This window comes from Labeo rohita, chromosome 15, assembly GCF_022985175.1.
Source record: "Labeo rohita strain BAU-BD-2019 chromosome 15, IGBB_LRoh.1.0, whole genome shotgun sequence".
NCBI classification, from domain to species: domain Eukaryota; kingdom Metazoa; phylum Chordata; class Actinopteri; order Cypriniformes; family Cyprinidae; genus Labeo; species Labeo rohita.
Genome location: NC_066883.1, coordinates 28,904,897 through 28,932,685, shown reverse-complemented (window position 1 = coordinate 28,932,685; position 27,789 = coordinate 28,904,897). Strand labels below are relative to the sequence as shown.

The 27,789-nt window shown below is 37.0% G+C and overlaps 2 protein-coding genes across 3 annotated transcripts in view; one reads left to right on the top strand and one right to left on the bottom strand.

Moving 5' to 3' along the window:
- nbeab (neurobeachin b) overlaps positions 1–27,789 on the top strand; it is a 366,342-nt gene that overhangs the window by 235,460 nt on the left and 103,093 nt on the right. The window contains exons 37-39 of one of the 2 annotated variants that reach the window (XM_051129640.1): positions 3,403–3,554; positions 17,724–17,870; positions 22,750–22,886. In XM_051129640.1, coding sequence (XP_050985597.1) covers positions 3,403–3,554; positions 17,724–17,870; positions 22,750–22,886 — 436 coding nt within the window. Of the gene's footprint in view, positions 1–3,402; positions 3,555–17,723; positions 17,871–22,749; positions 22,887–26,055; positions 26,107–27,789 lie in introns of those variants that run through there. The other variant, XM_051129642.1, reaches the window with a different exon arrangement.
- Positions 23,730–25,933, bottom strand: mab21l1 (mab-21-like 1). Its single transcript, XM_051129675.1, has one exon. The coding sequence runs from the start codon at positions 25,537–25,539 to the stop codon at positions 24,460–24,462; it is 1,080 nt and encodes a 359-aa protein (XP_050985632.1). The 5' UTR covers positions 25,540–25,933; the 3' UTR covers positions 23,730–24,459.

Here is a 27,789-nt window from a genome sequence, read left to right as displayed (position 1 = left end):
TCATTTTATTTTATTTTAGTTTAGTTTAGTTGAGTTTAGTTTATTTTTATTTTTTAAAGCTTAACAGATAATTATGAACTGTCATTATATGAAAAAAAGAGCTGTGCAATGATGAAAAATATAAAAAATTGCACATGTGACCCTATTTGTAGCAATAGCCAACAATTCATTGTATCAGTATTTCCTTTTCATGCCAAAAATCATTAGGATATTAAGTAAAGATCATGTTCCATGAAGATATTCTGTAGATTTTCTACCATAAATATATCAAAATGTAACTTTTGATTAGTAATATGCATTGCTAAGAACTTCATTGGGACAAATTTAAAGGCAATTTTCTCAGTATTTACTTTTTTTTTTTTGCACCCTCAGATTCCAGATTTTCAAATAGTTGTATCTCTGCCAAATATTGTCCTATCATAACAAACCATACTTTAGTGTAAAGCTTATTTATTCAACTTTCAGATGATGTATAAATCTCAGTTTCAAAAAATTGATGCTTATGACTGGTTTTGTGGTCTGGGGTCACATATTTGAACAAAATCAGAGCAGGTATATGATGACGTAATGTCAATATTTGACTGAGTTAGTCCTTTTTTTGTAGTTCCATTACACTTTTTGCACAAATCAATTAATTGTTGTGCAAGATTCCCTCAGATAGTTCTTTAACCTCTGTTTGTAAGATAGGAACATAGACTAATGGCTCATGTCATAGTTTTTGATGGAAATTAGTATATGGCTCAGAGTGGCTGGTGTATTTCCCCATGAGTAGCTGGTAATGAAGACAAACCAGATGTGGAATTTGTTGATTGTCCCATACCATGCTGTCATCTATCCCCCAATTACACCAATCATCACTCTCTAAATCCTCTTTGGAGTAAATTAGCTGCAGTATTATTCGGTGCTGGCCTGCTTTTCCTTTCTGTGCCTTTTCCTTTCCCTCTCTCTCTCTCACTCCGTTTTAAAGCCTTTGAAACATCTCCAGGCCGAACGCGCTCGAAACGAGCTGCACTTAGTAACCTGATGCTGGTCCCTGCCCTTAATGGTTTGCATTAGCTGCAAGCAATAAAATTAGCCCAGGTCCCTGCTAATGTTGGAATAATCATTTACAAAGATGGTTACCACATGCTGTAGCCGTTTCCCTCTCATTCCCCGTGCTCCCCTTTTTCCTCGGCGTCTCATTTTTTCTTTTATACGGCCTCTAATTCGCTGTTATTAATAATGAATAAAAACGCAATTTTCTGCAGCTTGCTCCAGGGCCCTGGGAATCATTTCAATGAATATTTCAGCACGTTATTTTAATCACAGCTGCACATATGCGGCGGGAGGGGGTCCCTGTTTTATTGGCCTGGGGTGTGGCTACGGTGAGACCCCAGCATCATTAAAACCCCTCTCCGGCTGCATAGAGGGTCCTACCTCTGATTTACAAGACTTGTTAAAAAACACAGTAAAAAGGAGGCAAGCTGCGCCATTTATACTTGTAATTTGATACAGTATTTGTTAATGGGACTTGCTGTTATTTATTTGTGTGCTGGAGAGCCGCGGCTGCTGTTTTATGCCCGAGGGGTTCTCGTGCAGAAGCGTGGCCGGGTTTCTGGAGCTTTAATGAACTTCATGAATTAGCTATATTTTACCAGATATCATTTGATTCTCCCTTATGTGTAACCTTTGGTTTGGGTGCCCTCCAAAATGCAATTCTCCGTAGCATTGTATGTGGAGTATTACACTGCTATATAAATTTAAGTGCTTTCTTTGTGTGTGTCTGTGGAAGGCCATTTCTCCCACATAAGAGAAACAAATCATGCTTTGCTAAACCCTGATTATATCTTAAAAAGTCATTATTGTGAGATTCTAGATCGTGATTATAAGGTGAAAAGTCAGAATTATGACACGCCAAGTCTTGAAGTTGAAACTATGAGTCATAACTATGACAGAAAGTCAAATTTTTATTATGTAATGAGTTTTATTACAAAATGAATGTGAATATGACTCAGTATCTCATAATTTTGACTTTTTATCTTATAATTAATGTGTAGTAGGTCATAATTGAGAAATGTTATCTTATAATTATGACTTATGAGATAGGTATCTCATAATTGTGTGTGTGTGTGTTTTGTCACATTGTGACTATCATAATTTCAACGTTTTATTTTTTACTGTTCATCTCATTATTGAGACAGCATGTCATAGGTCTGACTTTTTATCTCATAATTATGACTTAGTATTTCACGATCTTGGCTTTTTGTCATGATTATAATTTATGTCAAAATAATTAATGTGTAGAAGGCCATAATTAAGACTCCATCTTATAATTATGACTTAGTATCTCATAATTGTGTGTATGTGTTTGTCATATATGACTGTCATAATTGCAGCTTTTTATGTCATAATTAGGACAGAACATGTCATAGGTCTGACTTTTTATTTTATAATTATGACTTAGATGAGATACTTGTGTATGTGTGTGTGTGTTTGTCATATTATGACTCATAATTCCAACATTTTATGTCATAATTCAGACTTTTTATCTCATAAATAATGTGTAGTAGGCCATAATTAAGACTTTTTATCTTATAATTATAATTTAGCGTCTCGTAATTGTGTGTGTGTTTGTCATATTATGACTGTCATAATTGCAACTTTTTATGTAATAGTTTTGACTTACGTCATAATTGAGACATAGTATATCATAGGTCTGACTTTTTATCTCATTATTATGACTTAGTATCTCATAATCTTGCCGTTTGGTCATAATTCCAACATTTTATGTCATAATTTTGACTTTTTATCTCATAATTCATGTGTAGTAGGCCATATATATGTATTGTGTAATAAATCCAACTTTTTATGTCATAATTATAACATAGCATGTCATACGTCTGACTTTTTATCTCATTATTATGACATACTAACTCATAATCTTGGCTTTTTGTCATTATTTCAACATTTTTATATAATTTTGACTTTTTATCTCATAATTTATGTGTAGTAGGCCATATATAATATGTATTGTGTTATAATTCCAACTTTTTATGTCATAATTATAACATAGTATGTCATACGTCTGACTTTTTATCTCATAATTATGACTTGGTACCTCATAATCTTGGCTTTTTGTCATAATTATGACTTATGTTATAATTCCAGCTTTTAAATGTTAATGTTTTTATTACAAGTATGACCTTTCAAATGATTTACTACAGCATTTTTTTTTCTGTGACAAAAAATGTATTTCCATATGTGTCTAATGTGTTTCTGTTGTAGTGCTTCAGATTTGTGAATGTGTTTTGAACAAAATGAGTAATAATATATAAATGTGCCAAAGTATAATGTAAATATAAAATGATGTTCAGCGCTTTCATTTTAGCTTTCCAACTTCTTTTTTTTCTGATTTCCTAACAGGAGTTCCTGTCTTTTCCCCTTTTCCAGTCAGCTGCATGACTTCTGGCGTCTGGATTACTGGGAGGATGACCTCCGGAGGAGGCGGAGGTTTGTCCGCAACCCTTTTGGCTCCACCCACTTGGACATCACGTGCAAATCGCTGGAGGACTACGGTCAGTAATTCTGCCAACAGCCAATCAAAAATGTTGCTGGACTCTGTCAGTCTAGCTCATTATGCCCAAATTGCGTTCATTTCATACAATGACATCATTGTTCACCAAATGGGATACACATATGCGAATTAGAAAGCCTCCAATCAACTCTTGGACGCAACTAATATTCTCAGAGCTGAGAAACAGTTCGTTGTCAGCTTTATAGGTTGTATATTTATGAGCCTTGTCAATTGAACATGGCAAGAGGGCTTTATGGCAGGTTTTTATATCCTAACGGCACACATTGTTGAGAGGAAAATTGCGTGCTGTGTTTTTTTTTTACTGTTTCTGCCTTTTGCTCTCAAACATTTTTCCTCATTGACCCGTTTGATCTTGCAACGTTGCCCACCGCACGGCTGTCGATTTGGCTCTGTGTCTCGCAACAGAGGCTTTAAAAGAGAAACGGTTCAATACTATTAACCACTGCGGGCGCTTCTCCTCCAGGCATCAAATTGAAGATACGAGGGGGAGTGTATTAACCGAACAAGGGCAAATCTATTGATTCTCAAGTACAATGGGGCGACTTCTCTCTGGTGCACTGAATAGTTACTGTAACTATTTCCATTACACATGGGGAAACTTACAAGGGGGCAAGCGAAATAGGCCCATTTATTTAAAAATCCACTAGTGAACCCTTGATATTAGCTCATACTTGTGGGTAGAGCCATATGAGGGTGTTATTTGACAGCATGTTTTGCTATAATGCTGCTAATGGCCACCTGGGATGATAATGGATTGCATTTTTTAATGTATGGTTTAAACGTGTTACATTAACCAGTGAATTGATGAGTCAAAAGTTTACATACACCTTGCAGAATCTGCAAAGAGGGGTCATACAAAATGCATGTTGTTTTTTATTTAGTACTGACCTGAATAAGATATTTCACATAAAAGACGTTTACATATAGTTCATAAGAGAAAATAATTTTTAATTTAAAAAAAATGGCCCCGTTCAAAAGTTTACATACACTTGATTCTTAATACTGTGTTGTACCCTGAATGATCTACAGCTGTGTTATTTTACAGTCCCCGTTTGTCCTAAACAGTTAAACTGCCCGCTGCTCTTCAGAAAAGTCCTTCAGGTCCCACAAATTCTTAGGTTTTTTAGCATTTTTGTGTATTTAAACCCTTTCCAACAATGACTGTATGATTTTGAGATCCATCTTTTCACACTGAGGACAACTGAGGGACTCATATGCAACTAATACAGAAGGTTCAAAGAGTCACTGATGCTTCAGAGGGAAAAATGACAAATTAAGAGGTGGGGGTGAAAACTTTTTGAATTTGAAGATCAGGCTAAATTGAACTTATTTTGTCTTCTGAGAAATATGTAAGTATCTTCTGTGGTAAAAAAAAAAATATAATAATAAAAAAAAAAAAAATCTTTCATTCTGTTCAAAAGTTTTCACTCCCGGCTCTTAATGCATCGTGTTTCCTTCTGGAGCATCAGAGAGCGTTTGAGTCTTCTGTAATAGTTGCATATGAGTCCCTCAGTTGTCCTCAGAGTGATACAAAATCATACGGTCATTGTTGGAAAGGATTCAAATACACAAAAATGTTGAAAAACCAAAGAATTTATGGGACCTGAAGGATTTTTATAAAGAACAGCAGGCAGTTTAACAGTTTAGGACAGAGAAGGGACTCATGAACAACTAAGAAACAGTTAACAACATAGTATTAAGAATCAAGTGTATGTAAACTTTTCGTTTTTATAAATTCAACTGTTATTTTCTCTTGTAGACTACATGTAAACGTCTTTTATGTGAAATATCTCATTCAGGTCAGTACTAAATAAAAAATAACATGCATTTTGTATGATCCCTCTTATTTTGGTAAAATAACATTTTACAGATTCTGCAAGGTGTATGTAAACTTTTGACTTTAACTGTACATATGATTTGGGAAAGTTACTTTTAAAAGTAATGGATTACAATATTGTGTTACTTCATAAAAAAGTAACTAATTGCATTACTAAGTTACTTTTTATGAAAAGTAATGCATTAAAGAAGAGGTGTCAGTAAATAAATGGGAAAAAGTAACTTGAGTTACTTTGAAAAAGGAATCTTTTTATGTAACTTGTGTTACTCGTAATATGTTACCCGCAACACTGCATATATCATTTTAAAGTGCGTTCTGTGAGTTGTTATGCAGTAATATTGTGTCTATCTACATGTCTGGCCTTTTGTGCCCAACTGTTTTGAGGCCATGTCAGATGGTCTGTGTGTCAGAGCCAGAACACACACATGCACACTCGTACATACACATGCCAGCTGTTCCTTGACCTGCAGGTGGCCCCTGCTCATGTCACAACAGACTTCTTCCCCCACTAATTCATTTTGCCACCATATCAAATCCACACTGTCTTTCAAACATATTACCCATGCATTTCTTCAGAAGCTCACACCACTGCAGTATTCCTTTTGGCCAGGCTTCTTTTTCTGCCTGTCCTTGGTAAGTTGTCAGTGCATCTCTGTGGACCCGCGGTCTAGTGTCTGGGGCCGCTGTGATTGAGGACTTGTTGAGGTCCCCAGGCTTCTCCCAGTCCTTAATGAGTAGAATAATGCATAAGATTGTCATGTGAAAGGGATTGCCTGTAGTCAGATGTTACCCCCCACAATGCCACAGAGAGAGACTGAGAGAGAGGGAGAGCAAAGAACGACTTTTCTAGATGGGTTTTATAGAAACGGAGGGACTGTTTTCCTAAACCAGCAGAAGAGTGCTAAGCTTTGAAGCTAAATATGCTCATAAATGCAATTGACTTGAATAAATAATTTTTTAAATGCAGTATATATTTTTATTAAAAATAAAATGTTTAAATGTTTTATTTTATTAATTTAGTCCATTGTATTTAAAGAAGTCCACTTCAAAAACAAAGATTCACATATAATGTACTCACCCCCTTTGCATCCAAGATGTTCATGTCTTTCTTTCTTCAGGCGTAAAAAAAATTATGTTTTTTGCGGAAAACATTTCAACATTTTTCTCCATATAATGGACTGATATGGTGCCCCGAGTTGGAACTTCCAAAATGCAGTTTAAATGCGGCTTCAAACGATCCCAAATGTGGTTGTAAACTATCCCAGCTGAGGAAGAAGGGTCTTATCTAGTGAAATGATCGGTTATATTTTGATTTAAAAAATACAATTTAAATACTTTTTATTCTCAAATGCTCGTCTTACCTTGCGCTCGTTGAACTCTGTGTATTCTGGCTCAGGACAGTTAGGGTATGTCGAAAAACTCCAATCAATTCAAAAGTCATTTAAAAATCATCCTACATCGCTGCAGAAGTACTGACCCAGTCTTTGCAAAGTGAACATGCAAAGAAGATCAAACACCTTTAACCAAAAAGGTAAAACAGCGATATAGGATGATTTTGAAGTTGAAGGGGGAACATGAGATGGGAGTTTCTCGACATACCCTAAACTGTCATGAACTGGAAAAAAACAGTCCAGGCAGAGTAAGACAAGATGAGCATTTGACATTAAGAGGTATATCAATTGTATTATTTTTATGAAAATAACCGATCGTTTCGCTAGATAAGACCCTTCTTTCTCGGCTGGGATCGTTTACAACTGCATTTGGGATTGTTTGAAGCCTTTATCGTTTAAAGCTCATTTAAATTGCATTTTGGAAGTTCAAAATCGGGGCACCATATCAGTCCATTATATGAAGAAAAATGCTGAAATGTTTTCCTCAAAAAACATAATTTCTTTACGACTGCAGAAAGAAAGACATGAACATTTTGGATGACAAGGGGGTGAGTACATTTATGTGAATCTTTCTTTTGGAAGTGGACTTCTTTAAAAGCACTCTTTTTTTCAACGCTATATGTAACTCTGTACAGTGCATAGGGTACATAAATCATCCTTTTAAGAAACTGTAAAAGTCAGTAGCTCTGTGCTTTGCTGAACTGGCAGTATTGGAGGTTTACAGCTGCTTTTGCGACTGGCGGTCAAGGTACCTTGAGTTAACGTAGGTGATTTGAATGAATTAACTGTTAAGGGTGCATATAAGTTTCCATTATTTTTGCCAGAAACCAAAGAGATTGAAAAATGACTGCTCTCAAATGTCAGAACACTGGCGGTTGACAGCAGTCACTGCATATGGGCCTTGTTTTTATTCACAATGACATATTTTCATAGAGCTTGTCTGCGTTCGAACGTACGCAGCGTTTGAGCAGTATTTCACATTTCTTCTTGTGCGAAATGACTTGGGCAGACATGAAATATGCCTCAGGTTCATTCGAAAAATGTTCTAACTGCCCTAGAAACAACATCATTATATTTGATTCATGGTAATTTAATGTATTTTCTGTGGCTGTAATACAATCTTCAATCACTGAAAATAGACGAACGGCCTGAATTTAAATGGAACCTCAAACGGCTGACTATGTTGTATAAGCATTTGATAAACCGTGCATTCCCAAGCACCTTTGCATATGTTTGTGGGAAACTTTAAAATAGCTCCGTTAGACATAGTGAGTGTGTTTCATGTGGGTCTCGGGCTTTGATACTGTACCTTCCCCCTTATTCACGAGTGGGTGAGTATATTGTTAGCTGATTGGAATTGGGCAAGCATGAAATGGAAGTCAGGTTAATATTGATCCTGCTCTTTAACAGCCTGTTCTACCTCCGGGTGTCCTTGCAGTCTCATTTTCAGGTGAGCAGCTCTGCCCTGACCCAATGAACCCCTCTGGACAAAGATCTTTATAGCTTGTTATAAGAGAAATAGTGAAAGAGCGAGAAGAAAGGCGGAAGTACGAGAACTGTGATGATTCAATACAAGTTCAATAGAAGTAAATCAACAATGTTGATTACCACAAAAATTAATGTTAACTTGTTCTTCCCTTTGCTTATGAAAAGCAGAAAGCTTACAATGGAGGTAATTGGGGCCAAGACGTAAATGTTGACATGCTCACTATTTATGTTGTATGACCTCAAGATGTAAACAGTATGCATGTTAACATGATTATTGTGTGGTAACCTTTAGATTTTTAAACTGTGTTGTCATGACAATGTGTAAAACCCTCAAATGACTAAAAATTATGATTTAAACAATTTAAACAAATATCAGTTTTAACAGAACAAATTTAAAGGTCCACTGAAGTGCTTTGAAACGTGTTGTAACTTCAACTGAAACAGGAAAGCAGGGCGGGACATATTGTGCAGCCCCACCCCCTTTTTAAAATAGCCAATAGCGTTACATTTATATCTCCTCAGGCCAGAGCTGCTGAGCTCGGTAAAGCCATATATATATATATATATATATATATATATATATGGGTAAAGCCGCATTTGACAGCTTATGAAAATGAAAGGATGTTTACAGTGTCTGAATCGTTCCCTATCGCCTACATTGTGCACTACATGCCATTCACTATACAGAAAATACTAACACTGAACAAATGACCGATGTCAGCCGCAGCTGCTACGTCTGTGTATAATGTATGGGGGCGGGACGCTACGGATTCTAGAGAGCATTTGATTGGACAGAATGTTTGATGAGAAGCTGAAGTGCAGGGTGATGTCATCAGAATCGTTGCTTCATATTGGCAGAAGTAAGAGAATGTAAGTTTTGAATGCTTGTTTCTTGTAAATGCAAATTTTGTCGTCATTTTGGAGCACACTAGCTTATGGATAACCTTAAGGCTAACATATTCATACTAAAAGCCAAAAAAACCCTTTAATTTTGATTTCATGGGAACTTTAAGTGGTAAAAAAAATCCCCATTTACTTCCATTGTAAGAGCCTGACCTAACATCCATTTAGTCTTAAATGTTTAAAAAATGTAAGGTCATAAGAGGTCTTAAATATAGCAAAAGTCTAATTAATGTTTTAAAAGGACTTAAATATGGGGACAGAAAAACAGGCACGCCCTGTTTTCCTCCTTTAGTTTAAATAACATCAACACATAGAATAACGCTACATGTTTCAAAGCACTTTAGTGGACCTTTAAACTCCAATAAAATGTGTTTTACAGTATTTATTTTCTCAACAAACTCCAATATCGGTCGATATCTAATTAATTTGTATTAATTAATGTGTGGTGTCACACCGACAGAGGCCGGTCCCACAATAGTTGATTGACATGAGCGTCTTACCTCAGATCTGCTGTAACAGTCCGACCTCCATTGTTTCGATGCCGGAGCAGGGATGTAAATTAGACAAGAATCTCAGATTGAGCGATTAAGGTGTTGTGTTGCTGGAAGTAATAATGAACATAGTGGTTGTCATTTACTCCCGACATCTGAGCCGGTAAAGATGCAGTGGATTACGTTTGTTTGTGAAGGGAATGCGCCTCCCGATCTACATAAATGCGTCTATGTTCGCGCAAATCATTTGTGATCCAGCTTCACATATAGCAGAAGTGAGTATAAAGGTTTTTTTATGAATCTCTGCAATCACCTTTCCTAATAACGAGCTAGTTAGCAAGTTTCGTAGCTAAACGAGCTAAATGCGGCTAAAGTAAACAATCTCTCAGAGCAGCAGAGAGAAGAAAGGGGCGGGGCAAGCAGAGCTCATTTGGATTTAAAGGAACAATCCCCTCAGAATGGGGTGATTTTTGCAGAGCTGATTTTAGCAAGGTAAAAAGGGTGTTGTTTTACAAAACCATTGAGAATTTTTAACCAAAGTATATTATAGACTTTTCATTAAGACCCTAAAGAATCATATCAACTTGTGAAAATGGGCATCCGATGACCCATTTAAAACAATAAAAATTTATATACTTTTTAACCACAAATGCTCATCTTGCACCAGCCTGACCTTACGCATTAAGTAATAATGACCTTTGTTCATCTTCGGAACACAAATTAAGATATTTTTGGTGAAATCCAAGAGCTTTCTGAAAAAAAGTATTGTCGTAGCTTCATAAAATTATGGTTGAACCACTGACGTCACATGGACTATTTTAACGTCCTTACTACCTTTCTGGGCCTTGAATGTATCAGTTGTGTTGCTGTCTATGCAGGGTCAGAAAGCTCCTGGATTCCATCAAAAATATCTTAATTTGTGTTCTGAAGATGAACGAAAGCCTTACGGGTTTGGAACAACATAAAATGAAACATTAAAATGAAAAAAATTGAATTGAACCCGGAATATTTCTTTAATTAGCATGTGAAAGCATAATCAAATTAGCCCAAATATTTACACACAAGAGATCTAATTCTAAATCAGCTGAGCTGTCTGTGAAATTCTGTGCATATAGATTCCATGTGGACCTTGTAATCAGCCATATTGGGTCTGTATGTGTGATACCAAATGCTTCTCACATGAGTAAAACCATAACAAAAACTTTGCATGGGTCTCCGGTTTCGCTTTACAAAGTTGGGTTTCTTTTTCCAGAGCTGACTGCAGAATTCCTGGCGTTTGATCGATGAGCGCAGCAAGCCCACTTTGCCACATTGTTTGTCCGTGAATGCACTTATGGCACACGTGCAACATTTTGTTTGAGTTATTATATAACAGTCAACTGGAGAGACGTACATCTACACGTCCCGCAATCCCTTTTTCCGTCTTACTACATTGTGTATTTTTACAAAAGGCATCTCATCTGTCAATCCCAGAATGGAAAGATACATCAGTTGCAATTACTGCCTAAATGGAATATTATGTCATTTTTTTATTTTCCCTAATTTTTTGGCTCTTTCGTTTAAGGCTACAAGTGCGCATGACTCAAGTGGGGCAATAAAAGTGCAAGGCAAATACTCTAGAGCTTCTTCCATAAATAAAACATGGACTCTGAGCAACAATAACCAACCAAATGAAGGCCTATTTGAAGCTCATCTGAAACAGTAAAACTACTGAGCACTTAAATATTTCCACCTTGGGAGCTGCTCTCACAAACTGTAAAATTCCTTTTGCCACAAGCACTGCGCAGTTTTTCGTTTGATGTGACTTTTGAAAGAAAAAGGCCAAGTAAAGAGATCAGTGTGTTGAAGAAGTCACACAGTGATGGAATGACAGAATTGAATTGCAAACTAGGATTTCTCTTCTTTCCTTTTTTCAAAAGCTTCAAAACCCCAAGCTCTCCTCGAGTTCATCAAGTAACAGTTTTGCACCGCTGAAGGAGCTATTTTGAGCCCATTTCAAATATTTGGTTTTCATCATATTGTGCTAGACATTGGATACAAGTTTAGAGCTACACCTACTACTTCAGCACATTTTGATTTGTTTGTTATTCTACACGTATGTCAGTCAGTCAATGACAGTTCGCCGTCCCCCAGCTGTATGGATCCGATCCAAGCTTTTAGCGAAGAACATCATTCAAGTCCCGCAACGACTGGCAGTCCAGCCATCACCTGGTCTTTCTCAACCCTGCTGCGTCATGCCAAATTTGTGCCCTGGGTAACATAAACCCTCTGATGGCAGAGTGGGTGAGCCATGCTGGGCTTGAATAGCCTCACTGTTGGCCGTGATGGCTCACAGGAGTCCAGTGAGCGAGCTTCAGGGGTGCCGATAAACGAGGTGGTTGACAATACAAGTGAGGGGTTCTTTCGCATCTGAGTTGCGGCGATCTCGAGTTCCCATCAAGCCTCATTCCTAAGACTGACAAATGATCGGCTCTGTTACTAGATATCTTGTATATGTGACCATGTAGGCTTTCTATCAAAGGCTTGCCATTTAAGAGAAAAAACAGGAAGCTTCTGCACCGGTGTCATTGCTCAAAATAGGAACATGTATCACTGTGTTCCAGAACCTAGTGAGCTTTTGTAGGCAAGATTCATGATGTGAAGGATGTTCCAAAAGGTAGAAACATAATTATAGCCAACTTCCTAACTTGGCAGTGCCACATGTATTTTTTGCACAGAAGATGATGCCAGACTGCATTACAGTGTGTTTGGATTTAAAAAAAGGTATCCAAGATGGCAGACGAAGCAGGAGAAATGTAAATATACAGTACTTTGTTGAATTAAAACACACACTATTTAACCTAATATTATTGTGTGCTACATAGTGACGGGCCGTAGCCCACCTCACGTGTTTAGCCTCTACCACTGCTTATTGAACTGTATATGATGCACAGAGTTGCTGTGTTCAATACTGTTGGCAAACATTTAAAGGAATAGTTCACCCAAAAATATGCTCACCCTTAGGCCATCCAAGATGTAGATGAGTTTGTTTCTTTATCAGAACAGATTTGGAAAAAATTACCATTATATAATTTGCTCACCAGTGGGTCCTCTGCAGCGAATGGGTGCCACAACACAACTCCAGTTCATCAGTTCTGGCTAGAAGTGATGGTTTAATTTAATTTAATTTAATTTAATTTGTAATTTTTTTTAATAATAACTTGCAGGTTTTTATTTCACAAGATAGTAATTGATGAACTGGAGTTGTGTTGTGATTTTTTGCTATGCTTTTATCAGCTGTTTGGACTGTCATTCTGATGGCACCCATTCACTGCAGTGGATCCATATTTTGATATTTTTTTATATATATAAATAAATATGCAGCTTATTAGTTTTCAAGGCATGAACCGATGAATTGGAGTTGTGGAGTTGTTTTATCAGCTGTTTGGACTCTCATTCTGATGGCACCCATTCACTGCAGAGGATCCATTTGATATTTATTTTTTTAATAATAAAAATGCAGCTTTATACTTCTCAACACATTAATTGCTGAACTGGAGTTGTGTTGTGTATTTTTGCGATGCTTTTATCAGCTGTTTGGACTCTCATTCTGACGGCACCCATTTACTGCAGAGGATCCATATTTTATTTTTTTATTTATGAACATGCAGCTTTTTATGTCACAAGACATTAACTGATAAACTGGAGTTGTGTTGTGGATTTTTGCAATGCTTTTATCAGCTGTTTGGACTCTCATTCTGACGGCACCCATTTACTGCAGAGGATCCATATTTTATTTTTTTATTTTTTTTATTAACGGACATGCAGCTTTTTATGTCACAAGACATTAATTGATAAACTGGAATTGTGTTGTGGATTTTTGCAATGCTTTTATCAGCTGTTTGGACTCTCATTCTGACGACACCCATTCACTGCAGAGGATCCATTTGATATTTATTTTTTTAATAATAAAAATGCAGCTTTATACTTCTCAACACATTAATTGCTGAACTGGAGTTGTGTTGTGTATTTTTGCGATGCTTTTATCAGCTGTTTTTCATTCTGATTTACAGCTGTTTTATTTTTTATTTTTTATTTATGAACATGCAGCTTTTTATGTCACAAGACATTAACTGATAAACTGGATTCTGCAGCTGTTTGGACACCCATTTACTGCAGAGGATCCATATTTTATTTTTTTATTTTTTTATTAACGGACATGCAGCTTTTTACTTCACAAGACATTAATTGCTGAACTGGACTTGTGTTGTGGATTTTTGCTTTGCTTTTATCAGCAAAGCAATCTCATTCTGACGGCACCCATTTACTACAGAGGATCCATACGTGACGAAGTGACACAATGCTAAATTTTTCAAAATATGTTCCAGTGAAGAAATGAGAAACAAACTTGTCCACGATGGGTACATTTTCAGAAATGTTTCATTATTTAATACTGAAAAATGATGTTTGTAGCTCATGTTTACATTGAATATTCATTATTAATGATATAAAATTGATTCAGTGTGAACATGGAATGATATATTATCACCAGCGATGTTTGTAGCTGTTACTAGGGGCTACCAGAACTAGGAACTTCTAGAAGTTAGCAACAAAAACAGCAACTGACGATATGCAGTGACCAAGTCCGCTGAGACTTTATGTCCACACAGGTTTGTTTTCTTTCTTGTGGCCTTCTTGTGTAAAACAACCTAAAGCTAAATACTTTTTTAACTCACTTTTTCCCCTTCAAAGTCTCTCCATTTGCTCAGGATCATTTTCTTGTCAAAATCCGCCTGGTTTATTTTGTCGGCATTGCACTGAGGTCCTAAGCTTTATCTTGCCAGTCAAGACTGGAGCTCAGCTCCATCAGCTCTCTTTGCTTTAATGCAGGCGTAATGACGGTTTACAGAATTACGGTCTTAAGTTTCCCTCTGTCTGCTTTGATCCATGACCGCTCGCTGGCTCTGTGCCTCTAAATGTTACACGCTCCCTATTTCCGAAAAGCGGTCCCACTTCTTCCTTGGCTCTGATGAAAGCTCCTGAGATATGAGACAGAGCAGGAAGCCCGCTATGTTATTTTATTTTTTTTCTCCTCTCTCTCTTTCGCTTTTTCCTTCTTCGTCTGTGTAGTGGTGTTGACAACATTCGAACGTGACCGCTTTGAGACAAGGTACATGAACCCCACGGGAGTGTAGGGAACATTTTAAACACTGCACTGAAAAGAAACATGTCAAAGGAGTGTCAGACACTTTCTATTTCTGATAAGCGTTTCTTATTTGCTTTTTTTGCACAAAATCTCTCTGTTCTGGTATGTCAGGCAAATCTGACCTTATACAAGACGAATCCAGTGTGCAGTGACGGGCGTCAGGCCTGACTGCCATTTTCTCTCTTTTATTTAGTAATTAAAGCTGATGAATGAATCTTTTTTGTTCGATACTAAAGCGGCCGCACACTTTTTTGCATCATTTTTCTTTTTTTCCTCTGATAAGGCTTTGGTGTTATCTGCAGTCGCTTAATTGCGCTGTCGGTTCAATCTCGTTCTCGTCCGGATTTAGAGAGCAGATTTCATTATGCCTAATGAACTTGGAAATGTATAGTTTGCCTGAGTGGTTCCAAGTGTCTTAAACTGTATCAAATAAACAAAAGCATAAAACATTATAGTTTGCCTGTGGTTCCAGTCAAAATTTTGAAATAAACAGTTTTTTGACATCATATGCCAGATAGTTTATTCCTATTACGAGATATGTAGTATTTTCTTATCTGTTTGAGTTTGTGTACAGACACGGTTGACAGCTGTTAACGCACAATCATCGTTTTTGATCGACAAACTGTAATACTGTATAAGATTTCTATTCGTAATGAAAGCGTATATCTAGTGCTTTGTACAAGATACCAGCGACAAAACACAACAACGCAATCATTGGTTTGCTCATTATTAGATGAGAAAAATCATTGGATATAGATGAGACCTGAAGCCAAACCCATAAAATTTACAAATGGCCGTGCCCACTCTCTGGGGAAGAAAAAGGCAAGTACTGCTCACTGCAGAGCCGAATGGCCTCCAGCTCCCCCTCTCTTGATATCCAGCTCCACCTCTGTGTGAACTAATGGGTGGATTTCTGTTTAGGATAGGGTAAGGGGTAGGGTTAGGATGTGGTTAGGTGTCTATCTCCACCCATTACCTCCAGCGAGGGGGAGCAAGAGCTCCAAGGTGGACGAGACTTCCATTCGAAATGAAAGTATAAATCTAGGCTACACAAAACAATCACTGACGCACTTCCCCTGGTGAAAAAAACAGCATATGCTGGTAGGTATGTTTTGATGCTGGTTTAAGCTGGTCCTTAGCTGGTTTATGCTCGCCTTGACCAGCAACATGACCAGCATAAATCAGCAAAGGACCAGCTTAAACCAGCACCAAAACATACCTAACCAGCATCCCAGCATCAAAACATGCCTACCAGCATATGCTGGTTTTTTCACCAGGGTATACCGTGTCCTGACCAGAACGACAAGAAAAGATTCCAACTACAAGCAATTTGACCGTCCACACCTGACGCTACGCGACAAAATCGCTCAGATATTACAGCCAATCAGAAGCAAGAAATGCACTGCACTCGCAGCTACATGGCTAATAAATATTAAACTTTTTTTTACATTATTAAATAGTACATACTGTGACTGATACTATCTTTGTTATGGAATACACTTCTTGGCAAAGGTCACGCAAATTATATTTAAACTTGCATTTGACAGTTTTAACATTGAATAAAGCACATTATTAGTACCTAAGATTATCATTGTCATATTTTGAAGTTGTTATTCCAGCCGCGATGTCGCAGAAATAGAAACCGTTTTTAAAATAGAAACTTGTCGTGTCGCCGTGGTGGCTGGATACGGCAAAAACTCCGATTAACATAGAAAAGTTGCATTCTGTCTCGTCTCTCGGCATCGATTCACTGGGCAGTGCTAAAATCGACACCGAATGCGCAGGCAACCCGCCAAAGTAAAAGCGTGCTGATTTTATGATTTTATTAAAAAAAAAAAAAAAAATATATATATATATATATATATATATATATATATATATATATGTATGTATGTATATATATATCATTGTATTTTTACGTTTACTATAAAATAATTGTATTTTTATTTAATACTCTTTTTTATTTTAAAATATAATAGTATTATCACAATTTATTATTTTGTTTATTATTTTATTTTATTATTTTATTTAAAATTAACTAAATAAAGTGCAATAATGCTAATACTACTATTATTAATTATTTTGTTTTTTAAAGTTATATTTTGTGGTTCACACATTTTCAGTGTGAGCACCAACCCAAATCTCAAGGTGGTCTTATTCGAAACCACAGCGAAAAACTTACATGCATCCCCGGTTACAGGTATCCTTATCGTTGTTGTTTTTGGTGTGAACGGGTCTTTAAAAAATAAACCAAGTTCCTGCATTGCTTGGCAACCATAATCTGTTTATCTGTCATGGCTTATTGATTTTCCATTGACTTAAATGTGTGACCCTGGACCACAAAACCAGTTTTAAGTAGCACAGGTATATTGGTAGCAATAGCCAAAAATACACTGTATGGGTTAAAATTATTGATTTTTTTTATGCCAAAAATCATTAGGACTTTATATAAAGATCATGTTCCATGAAGATATTTTGTAAATTTCCTACCGTAAATGCATCAAAACTTTTTGATTAGTAATATTCATTGCTAAGAACTTCATTTGGAGAAGGTGATTTTCTCAGTATTTAAATTCCAAATAGTTGTATCTCAAACATTGTCCTATCCTAACAAACCATACTAATGGAAAGCTTATTTATTCAGCTTTCAGATTATGTATTTTTATGTATATTTTTTTTAAAAAATCACCCTTATGACTAGTTTTGTGGTCCAGGGTCACATATTTCTAATATTCATTGAAAGATACACAAGGACCTTGACAAGAAATCACACAACATATGCGTGTATGATAAACTACACAGTGTTATTTTTATGACTTGTGGTCACATAAGTACACATATTGCCTGTCTACAGGCCCTGAGGAAGACGAGGCACTGAGAGGGAGGAAGGGCTTCCGCGGCCAGACGGTGGTAAACCAGAATCCCGAGACGGAGCTGATGCTGGAGGGGGACGATGACGCTGTCAGTCTGCTGCAGGAGAAAGAGGTGGACAACTTGGCAGGTGAGTCAATCTATACACAATGCAATCTGTATAGAGATGGTTTTCCATTCAGCATGCATAAGTTAAGTCATGACATGACGCTTTCCTTCAGTTTAAAAGTTCTATGTGCTACATGGGTTTGGATGAACCATTTTAGACACAATTTGTTATATTAATGAAACTCTAAAATCATATTCACGCATACCTGTAGGTTTACCTGTACAGAGACGTCCTGCCATAAACACTTCATCTGAATGTCTGCATAAATCCACATTGGGTAGCATTTATTTATTTATATATCGCTTAAGCATGGCATTTTGTCAGAATGACAGTATTTGACATAGAACAGATATATAAATATATCTTACCTGTCAATCTAGAGGCAGACCAGTGTAGTTAGCGTGGTTACTTTGCATTAGGACTGTGTTTATGTTTTTCTGGCAGTATGTCTGGCAGGGTTAAGTATTGCTCTGGACAGTGTTACTTTTTTTTTTTTTTCTGCTGAATGTATATTTATTTATTTTTTAAGTCTATACTATAACGTTATTTTAAAAATGTCTTTCTCTTCTTCTTTTTTTCTCACAGCAAGTTTCTGTCCCCGGGTTTTTATTTCCAGAGGCAAGTTTGGCTATTTTAAGAGAGATTAATTTGCAGAACCGCTAATATTAAATTAAATCAAATTATTTTAAATATAAATATTATAGGATTAAATCAAATATTATTCTAACTAACAGTCCAACGCAATCAAGATCAGTATAGATAAGTTAATTATTTATATTTACAGACCTTTCCAAAATTTAATCTGCTGAATCAAACGTTATTTTTAATATTTGGAAGATAATCTGATTTTTTCCCCTTTGCAGCTAATGTTGTCTAATCACTATTCTATTTTATTTAAGGAGATTTTTTTTTTAAATCACTTGAATTCCATTATTCTCTGCAGCTGAATTACTACTGACTGGTTGTCCTCTCAGTGTTAGCTGTGCTTTGTTAACCTGGTACATTTTTATCTGCTCTGCATTGGAAGATGTTATATATGATATATGTTTTGTGAATGTGCAGCAGACATGTTATTAATAACACCCCGAATAATCAATGCCCCCGCTCGCTTCGCAGACCTTCATTAGTCAATGAAGGTTAAAAATGAGTGGTGAGATATTTATGTGTCTGTAGGAAAGCCAATGCCCTAATTTATCTATTTATTTTCCTTGCTATCTGAAGTGTAATGCTCAGTCCTCTGTGCACAGCTTATCATGTGTAGTAAAGCTCCCAGCGTACAACATGTCCAAACTCTCCAACAGTTCTGTACGCCATTCTACTTTTTTAACTCTGTAGGAATTCATTCATCAGCTCTAAATCAGGATTGCCTCAATTTCCTCTAATATGTTCCCACCAACATTAGCCAATTCAGAATCCAGGAATGCAGACTGGTGTTGCTGCTGTTCTTTTTCTTCCGTCTAAGTTAAAAGTAATTTTACTGGAATGCAATTAATCATAAATCCTGGCAGAGCTTATACTGTAAATTCCTGAAAGGTCACATGAACACCATCAAAATTAATATAAAGCATGAAATGCATTGATTTTGTGTTTTCAGCATTTAAAATGAGATACTGATTATTTTAAAGACAACTTATAAACCTTCAGTCACATGCCACTGTGAGTTTGTGCACTAGTTATGGATGACAAAGCCCTATTTTGTTTTATTCAGTATGACTCATTGAAGGTAGGCTTACCATATGGCCTATTTATCTGCTCGACATTTAGTTTTCAATTGCGTTTATGCATGTTTGCCTGTATTGGGTGTTTGTTTTGTTATAGTTGATCTGTTATCTGAATTGTGTATCTTTGCCACAAGGGGAGCAGTGCCATCTGTGTCAGTATGCTGTGTGTGCCCTGTTTCTATTTTGACAGCGGGCCTACACGCTAATGCTAGTGCTAATGAGCACAGTGTAAACAACAGGCCAATCAGCAACAGCCTTCTCACAGCCAGTGGGATGGGCTCAGTTAGACTGCAGCCAATCAGAGTACAGGAGTTGTCATGAGTGTACTTACACCCACAGCTAAACATGGACAGAATAGGTGTGATGTGAAAGAGATATACTGAATGATTATTTTTTTATTTTCTTTCTTTCTTTCACACACAGGCACTTTCTCTCTCTCTCATACTTATTCTCTTTCACACACAAATTGTAATGAGTATGTGTATGTGTTGAGTTTTAACATATGTGACCCTGGATCACAAAACCAGTCGTAAAATTGAGATTTATACATCATACGAAATCTGAATAAATAAGCTTTTCATTGATGTATAGTTTGAGGAATCTGAGGGAGCAAAAAAATCAAAATATTGAGAAAATCACCTTTAAAGTTCTTCAAATAATGTTCTTAACAATGTATATTACTAATCAAAAAATTAAGTTTTCATACATTTACAGTAGGAATTTTACTAAATATCTTAATGGAACATGATCTTTACCTAATTTCCTAATGATTTTTGCCATAAAAGAAAAATCAATCATTTTGACCCATACAATGTATTTTTGGCTATTGCTACAAATATACCCCAGTGACTTAAGACTGGTTTTGTGGTCCAGGGTCACATATTTCATATGTAGGTTTGCACTCAAAACAAATAATTGTCTTATTTTCATATAATTCCTATTAGGGCCCCTGTAGTGACAGAGACAGAGAGAGAAAACAATCATCTATTTTCCCAGCATGCCTTTGTCTCGCCACACTCCAGTGACATCACAGTCGATAGCGCGAAGCAGTCTGTTTAACAGCTGACGTCAGGACAGAGCGGCACGGCCGACTGCATACAGCTCAGATTTGCTGAGTACAACTGCACCTGTTTCATTCCGACATCCTAATCTGCTAATCCTCACTAGTTCTCCGAGATCAACACTAGCCTACATCACTAGAACATTAGCAACACAAATTAATCAAATAGGCTTAACAGGAAAAATTACAAATAACAGTCGTTTTTATATATTTTAGTATTTTGATTTACTATTTCATATTTTTGGGTGTGGTATAATTATACTATACTATGGTATAGCATAGTAGGTCTATAGCTAACCTTTATAAGAAACATAGACAGGCCTAAATGTCGTTCATTGAGTGTTAAAACAGTCGAGAAATGGTGCAGTCCCAGCGGCAGATGAGATTACATGTCATATGTGAAACCTGATCGCTCTTATTATGTAATGTGAACGTATTTTTATTTGATCCCAATTTTTTTAAAGGTCTCTTGAGGCTTTAGCGCTAATCCTCTCTGCGCGATGGATTAATGCTGTATTGTCTGGATTCACAAGTGTCCCTCTAGGCCACGTTACAATTGCCTCTTTCTCTATTAAACGTGTTAGTCTACATGAGAGGGCCTTGATTCGGATTAAAGGGTTCACTAGCTTTTCACAGGTGAAGCCATGTTGCCTTATTGAATTATTTGCGATCACGCAAAATGTTTATTCGTTCAACATAAATTGAGATGTGATGAAAATGGGTTTAATTCTTATTCCTACAGCATAATATTTGTAGTTGGTTGTATTAATAGGTGTTGGCGCCAACAAAAAAGATAGCCTACGTATGGTTTTATTCCTCGGCTACTCGAATTTTATTTAAAGTACTCAAAAACATTTATTTGCGCATGTTCATCTGTTTCGCTTAAAAACGTATGGTGAGCATACACGCGTATTGTTTATTTCAGTCTAATATGTCTTCCATGTAAAGTGCTTTGTTGCTACACAAATTGTTTTTATCATAATATAATATACTTAATTGAAAACTGGTCGCTTTTGTAGCCTAATATATGCTGGAAAGTGCAATGGCGGATGTTATAGCTGGTACAAAGGGAGGCAGAGCGGCTTTGGTTTCTACGAGCGGTCGGGGAGAGCAGTGAAGGAGTGCTCTGGGAATTGAAACCCAAATCCACTTGTAATCTTGCAACAGTATCGGGCATAATTGGCCGAGGAGAGCAGATTAAGATTGATGAGACGTTAAAGTGGCTCTTTGGAGTTCAGGGGGATCGATAAATATCCCAATTTCAAGAGCCTCTCCTCACTTCCAGGACGGACCCGTGGGCTGCTACAAGGGTGAACTAATAAAAGCCAGAGGACTGGCCAAAGAGGAAAAAATTAGAGAGAGAGAGAGAGCGCGCTCCCGCGCACTTGAGATCATCTGACCGGAGGTCAAAATGTCTGTAAATATTTTAATAATATTTGTAAGGTCAATTTTACAGGTTCCATATCATCAAAGGGGAATTTCAACGACTGATTTGATTAGGAAGCGCATAAATGCGTATCACTCACATATGATTTGTTTTGTAGCAAAATAATGAAAGAAAGTGACTGTGAAATTATTGCCGTTAGGCCTCATAGAAAATCTCACCTATTAAAATTATCGAAGGGATTTTTTTCTTCATATAGCCTAATTTCATATAGGCTTAGCCAATGCTTCAGTTTAGAGGACTGTTCGTGTAATTGCTGGAATTATTCGCTTTAACAATTTACATATAATCCCCATTTCCTTTTTATGCGCATGTTTGTGTAAAACTGCATTGTATTTACCTTTTGAAAATATTACTAAAACATTTTACTAAGCTAAATTATTTTTGGTGAAAATCAACTATTTTGAATAGACTACGTACAATTTACTTCTCAGGACACGCAAGATCACGCCAGTGCGTAAAATCTTTAGACCACCGTCATGTCTAAGTCTACAAAATTGTTTTCAAAAAGAAAACCTTGAAAAACTATTACAAACACATTCTGAATAAATGTCACAAATTGTTTAATGTGTGTGTATAAATACATCAGCTGCTAACTTGTATTACGCATCTTTTGCTTGTGACAGTTCGCATGTATTTTCCCCTGTGAAAATAAAATCTATTTCCTTGTTTTAGGCCCTGTTGTTTTGAGCACCCCGGCCCAGCTTATTGCCCCGGTCACTGTAGCTCGTGGGACTCTCTCTATTACTACCACGGAAATCTATTTTGAAGTGGACGAAGATGACCCAGCCTTCAGACGCATTGATGCCAAAGTAGGTTTCATTTGTGTTATGTATTTGTAAGCGAATGAAAATACAAAGCAGAATTGCATTTCTAGTGACATGGAATAAAATAAAATACCATAAATTAGTTAGTCATTTTACAGCTTTATTAATACCGTCAATTATTTTTTTTACGTTAAAAATAAATATTTTTTAAATCAAGGCCCAATCCTTGAATGCCCCATGAGGCCACGCACAAAGACCAATCTTGGTTTTGTTTTTAAAAAGGCTTAGAATAAATGTAGTTTTCACTAGACCTGCATTCATGACAAAATATCATTTAGAATGACGATTAATGTACAGATATAGCCTTTGTAAAATTAAAAAGCTTACGCCTTTAAAATAATTGCGTAATTCGGCAGTCCTCACTTTTGTCGTGAATTACACGAAATAACACTGAGTGAAGGAAATATAGGCTAGTCTAAAAAGGTGTAGGTTAAAATAAAATTATTTTAACGTTTATAAATGAAGGGGTGCATTTCTGATGTGTAAAACTGTCATGAAAGAATTTTATCGTTAAGCCACACATTCCTGCAATCTATATTTCAGTTCATCTTTGTCCTTCTCTCAGCAGTCACTGTTCACAAGACGAAATGTGTTCTTATTTTCTGTTTTGGTGCTTTCCCCGCTTTTTTTATTTTATATGAACCAGGCTGAATCGTGTCATTTTTATGCCGAAGATCCAGATGCTTAAACATCCCCAAAAGTCGTGCCTATTCTTGCACTGCAGTATTTATGCATCATGAATCATTATTTGGACACAAATATTAATTTGTTTTTATTAACTCTTTAAATAAACTCAGAGACAGATATAAAAAAAATCAAATCACAAAATGTTATATTCCAGTGTATTTCAAGTGCATTATTTTCAGGTATATTTTTTTCATATATATATTCTCAATTTCAGCCTTTTATCATGTAAGCAAGGTACAAACAAAAACGGTCGAATATACTTTAAATAAGAATTCAAGTATGCGTATGGAATGTTTAGGAACGTAACAAATAGTACCATCAAAATGTAAACTTTAGAGATTTGCCATTGACAATAGATTAAATCGCTGATGCAGGTCTAAATGTTTTTTCTTCTTCTTTCTCTCTTCAGAAATAATCCAGGCGAATGTTAAAACAGGTGAAATTATACTTCTATTTACGTGTCACAGAACAACATTCACAACTGCAGACCACCGGATTCACAATCTACAAATGTGTCTATTTACAGTATAAAATGTACAAGTTGGACTCTGTCACGTAGCTTCGTTTCGAAAGCTTTTAGGTAAAACGTGTTGTTGGGCAGGGCTCGTAAAAAGAAAAGAAAGAAACAGTAATACTGACAGGTAACCATTCATTTTGATTGTTGATACAATTTGCTCCTTCCTCGAGACAAATGAATGTCATGTGAAGTATTTTTAAGCGGAGCTCTCTAAAATATTTTTACAACAAAAACAGCGTGGGGTGGTTTCAACAGTGACCATTTTGTGGAAGAGTTCCTGATTAGCATCGTCTAGGCCTCAGAACTTTGATCAGTCAGACCTCCTATTCACAAACATGCCGTTTATTTTTTACCTCAGAGTTTCTCCAGGCTTTTAGGGTTGGTTAGAATTTCTCTCGCCAGTCGCCAAGTCTGTTTGGCGGCGTTTTCGAGTGCCGAATGTGGCTTTCCTTGGAAAAGGTCTAGGTTTGGCAGAAAATAATGGGGGCATCTCCTGCACTGCAAGCACGAAATGAGCTGCAATAAAATCCCGTTCAGTCGATCCCCGAGGCAGTTCTCGTCCCAGTCCGACTCGCGCGGGTGTTTCTCGCACTCGTAAGACACAAGAGTTTTCATGTGGTAGTTGTTGAGAGGCTGCCCGGGTAGTTCAAGGTGACGGTCGCGCAACGTCTTGAGCAGGGACAGGCATTTCTTCCTGCACCCTCCCAGGAGCAGTCGGTTCTCCGCTTCGGCGAACTGCAACACCCAGGCATCGCTCTCCGCCGAGCTCTGCTTCCCGTTCAACGAGTAACACTCCTTCGATAAGAGATTGAAGCCCTCGGCTTTGACTTCGGCCACCCTGTTCGGACCAGGCCACGGGATGTGCGGCAGCGGCCAGTGGGCAGCGCTGCGCGGCCATATGCCGGTGCACTTGAACGCGGGCGTGATCTGAACCACATATCGGTCTCTGATGCGTAATTTCACCTCGCTGGTGTCCGCGACCATTTTAACCACGTCCCTATAGCTGCACTTATCCACCGCCTGCGCCACGAGCGTCTGGAACCTGGAGCGGATCTTGCGGGCGGACAGGTATCCCGAAGCCGTGATGAACTCGACCCAGAGGGACATGCTTCTCTTCCGCCCGTCGCTTAGCTTGAGCACGGCGCAGCCCGGCAGAGAGCCGTCGTCCACGAAGTTGAAGACCCCCATCTGGTTCAGATACAGGACCACCTCGAATTCTGTCGGGGAGATGACCTCGAGCCCCTCGAAGCGGTTATCCATTTCGTTCAAGGAGCTGATAAAGCGGGGCTCCTGGACCTCCACCTCCTTCAGGACATCTGAGACCACCTTGCACACCTCCCGGATGGTCTTGGAGATGGCCGCTTTCCGAGACTGGCATTTCTCGTTGTAGTATTTATTGAGATGATACACCAGCTTGGCCTGGGCGGCGATCATATTTGGACAGAGATCCGGGTTGTACACCGGAGTCTCGCAGTAACCCGAGGGATCCAACGCGGCTGTTTGTACAGGAGCCAATTTTAGAGAAGAAAGTGGACTATTTAGAGGAAAAAAAGGGGTTTATGAAGTAAAAAAAATAGCTTTTTATTTGTGCGTGGAGCACATGCACACAATCGGGCAGTTAAATCATCAGCTTCTGTTTCAATTGCGACCAACAAAAAAAAAGTCAAACCCCTTGCTTAATTCGGCAATTAAAAGTCCATACGCACGGATCAGTAGTTCAGCAAACCTCTTGTATCCACTTGCGGTGTCTTTTCTCTCTTTGCAACAAGGGTTGGAAAGTGCAGGGTGCTCTTAAGTGTGTGTCCTAGCTGTGTTGGTGTGTTTAAGACTCCGAACTCACTCCTGTGAAATTATAAAGGGAGGGATTGAGAGGAGCTCGTCCAATCGCGGCTCGAGTCGTCACAGCCTTCAGTTTATTGACGACAAATTAATCCTCCGCTTTTATACACAACCAAATCGTCTGGTGGAAACACACCTACACTTTGGAGGGAGAAGATACAGGTTTATTCGCGATACATATGGGCTTTTCCTGCTGTTCTTTTTAGATATAGAATATACCTGTTAACCTGTTAACCTGTTCTTTTTTATCAGAAATAATGTAATTTCATAAGTTTGAGAATAGACTATTTAGGATGTTTAGTTTGATATATATTTTTGAGAGTTTCATTTCATAATCGTTTTAAAATCCCTATTTTAAGTTGACGCAAATATCGTTTGTATTTTTTTTCTTTTCTCTAGATTTACATGCATAATGTTTTTCGGTAACCTGTTAATTCGATTTTTCTTTCTGTGTTGTAGTATTTTTTTTTCCACGAGATGCTATTTTCAATGTTTGTATGTCTACATTTGAAATTATATTTCTACATATCGTTATATTTCCTCATAGTGTATGCTATTTAAAACTCGCTTTCTATATTATACTAATAGAGATAGTATTTTAATTATTTTGCAGTATGATAGTGGTAATGGATATAATGGTAAACATGACTCGAGTACCGAACGCCGGAATCTTTTGTTTCATTTTAAATATTTCAAACATTAATCCGTGTTATTTGTTTTCTCACAGGAGAGCAAATTAAGCATTAGGTTAATTTAGATTAGTCGTGTCGCCGTCGTCTTGCTTAGAATAGTGTATAAAAATGATTAGGTTAAGTTTTTGTGAAGTTCATTCTTAAATGAAGATGAAGGCCTTTATATTTTAAATAATGTGCGCAAAGGCGTTTTTCCTAGCGTAGCCTATTTACAATTCGGTCGCGTTTTGTGTCTAATTAGTTATTTGAATTTTAATCATTTAAAAAATAGTATTGTTTAAAGTTTTACTTTTTGCATAAGAGATAAGGCGTTCCGAAGTGCTGTAGCAAATTGAACAGGAGAAGCGAATTTTTAATTAGTCTTTCACGACAGTTCTTTAATGTTTTTAATTTAAATTAGTTCTTTATTTGTTCGATGGAAAGAAAAATATGATCTTATTAATCTCAACTTCGTTTATTGTTTCAAATTAATTTCTAGAGATGCACTTTTCTGTTCTTCTTCAGTGTCCAATTCTTTGGACATTTTTTTGGACAGTTTTAATTAGCCTACAACGTTTTGGAGCGTTCTTTCAAAACCACAGGCTTTTACAACGTACCCGTATTTTCTTTTTATTCCTACTTTTTTGTTTTAGAAGATTAAACGTTCAAAAATTCAAATGCAATCGTCAGGAAATATTTAAACGCTATTAGAAAAAATCGAGTGTAGATCTTGTTGTTCTCTAGAAAAAAATTGTGTATCATTGGGCGAAATGCAGAAACACCTTTCTGGCGGTATTATATATTACAAATCAAATAACAAACAACGAGAACACCTCGTGGCTACATGACAAGATGTTTCGTGCCCTTTTCTCTAAATCCTCACCATCACATGACGCGGCGCCTATCGCACTTATTAGGAGTAAAATAACAATTCACTTCCAAAAAAAAAAAAAAAAAAAAAAAAAAAAATCGGAGACAAGTTTGAATGTTTTAATAAATATAGACTAACATATATATTGATATACATGTTGTAGATGTATTTATACGCAAGTACATAGAGCAGATTGTTATAGGTCACTGTACTCAGGCATCACGGTCTGTTGGCTCCAAACCTCACTGTAGTCGGCTTGGCTCCTTCTGCCCAGATGATTTTGCCAACCATAATTAATAGAGC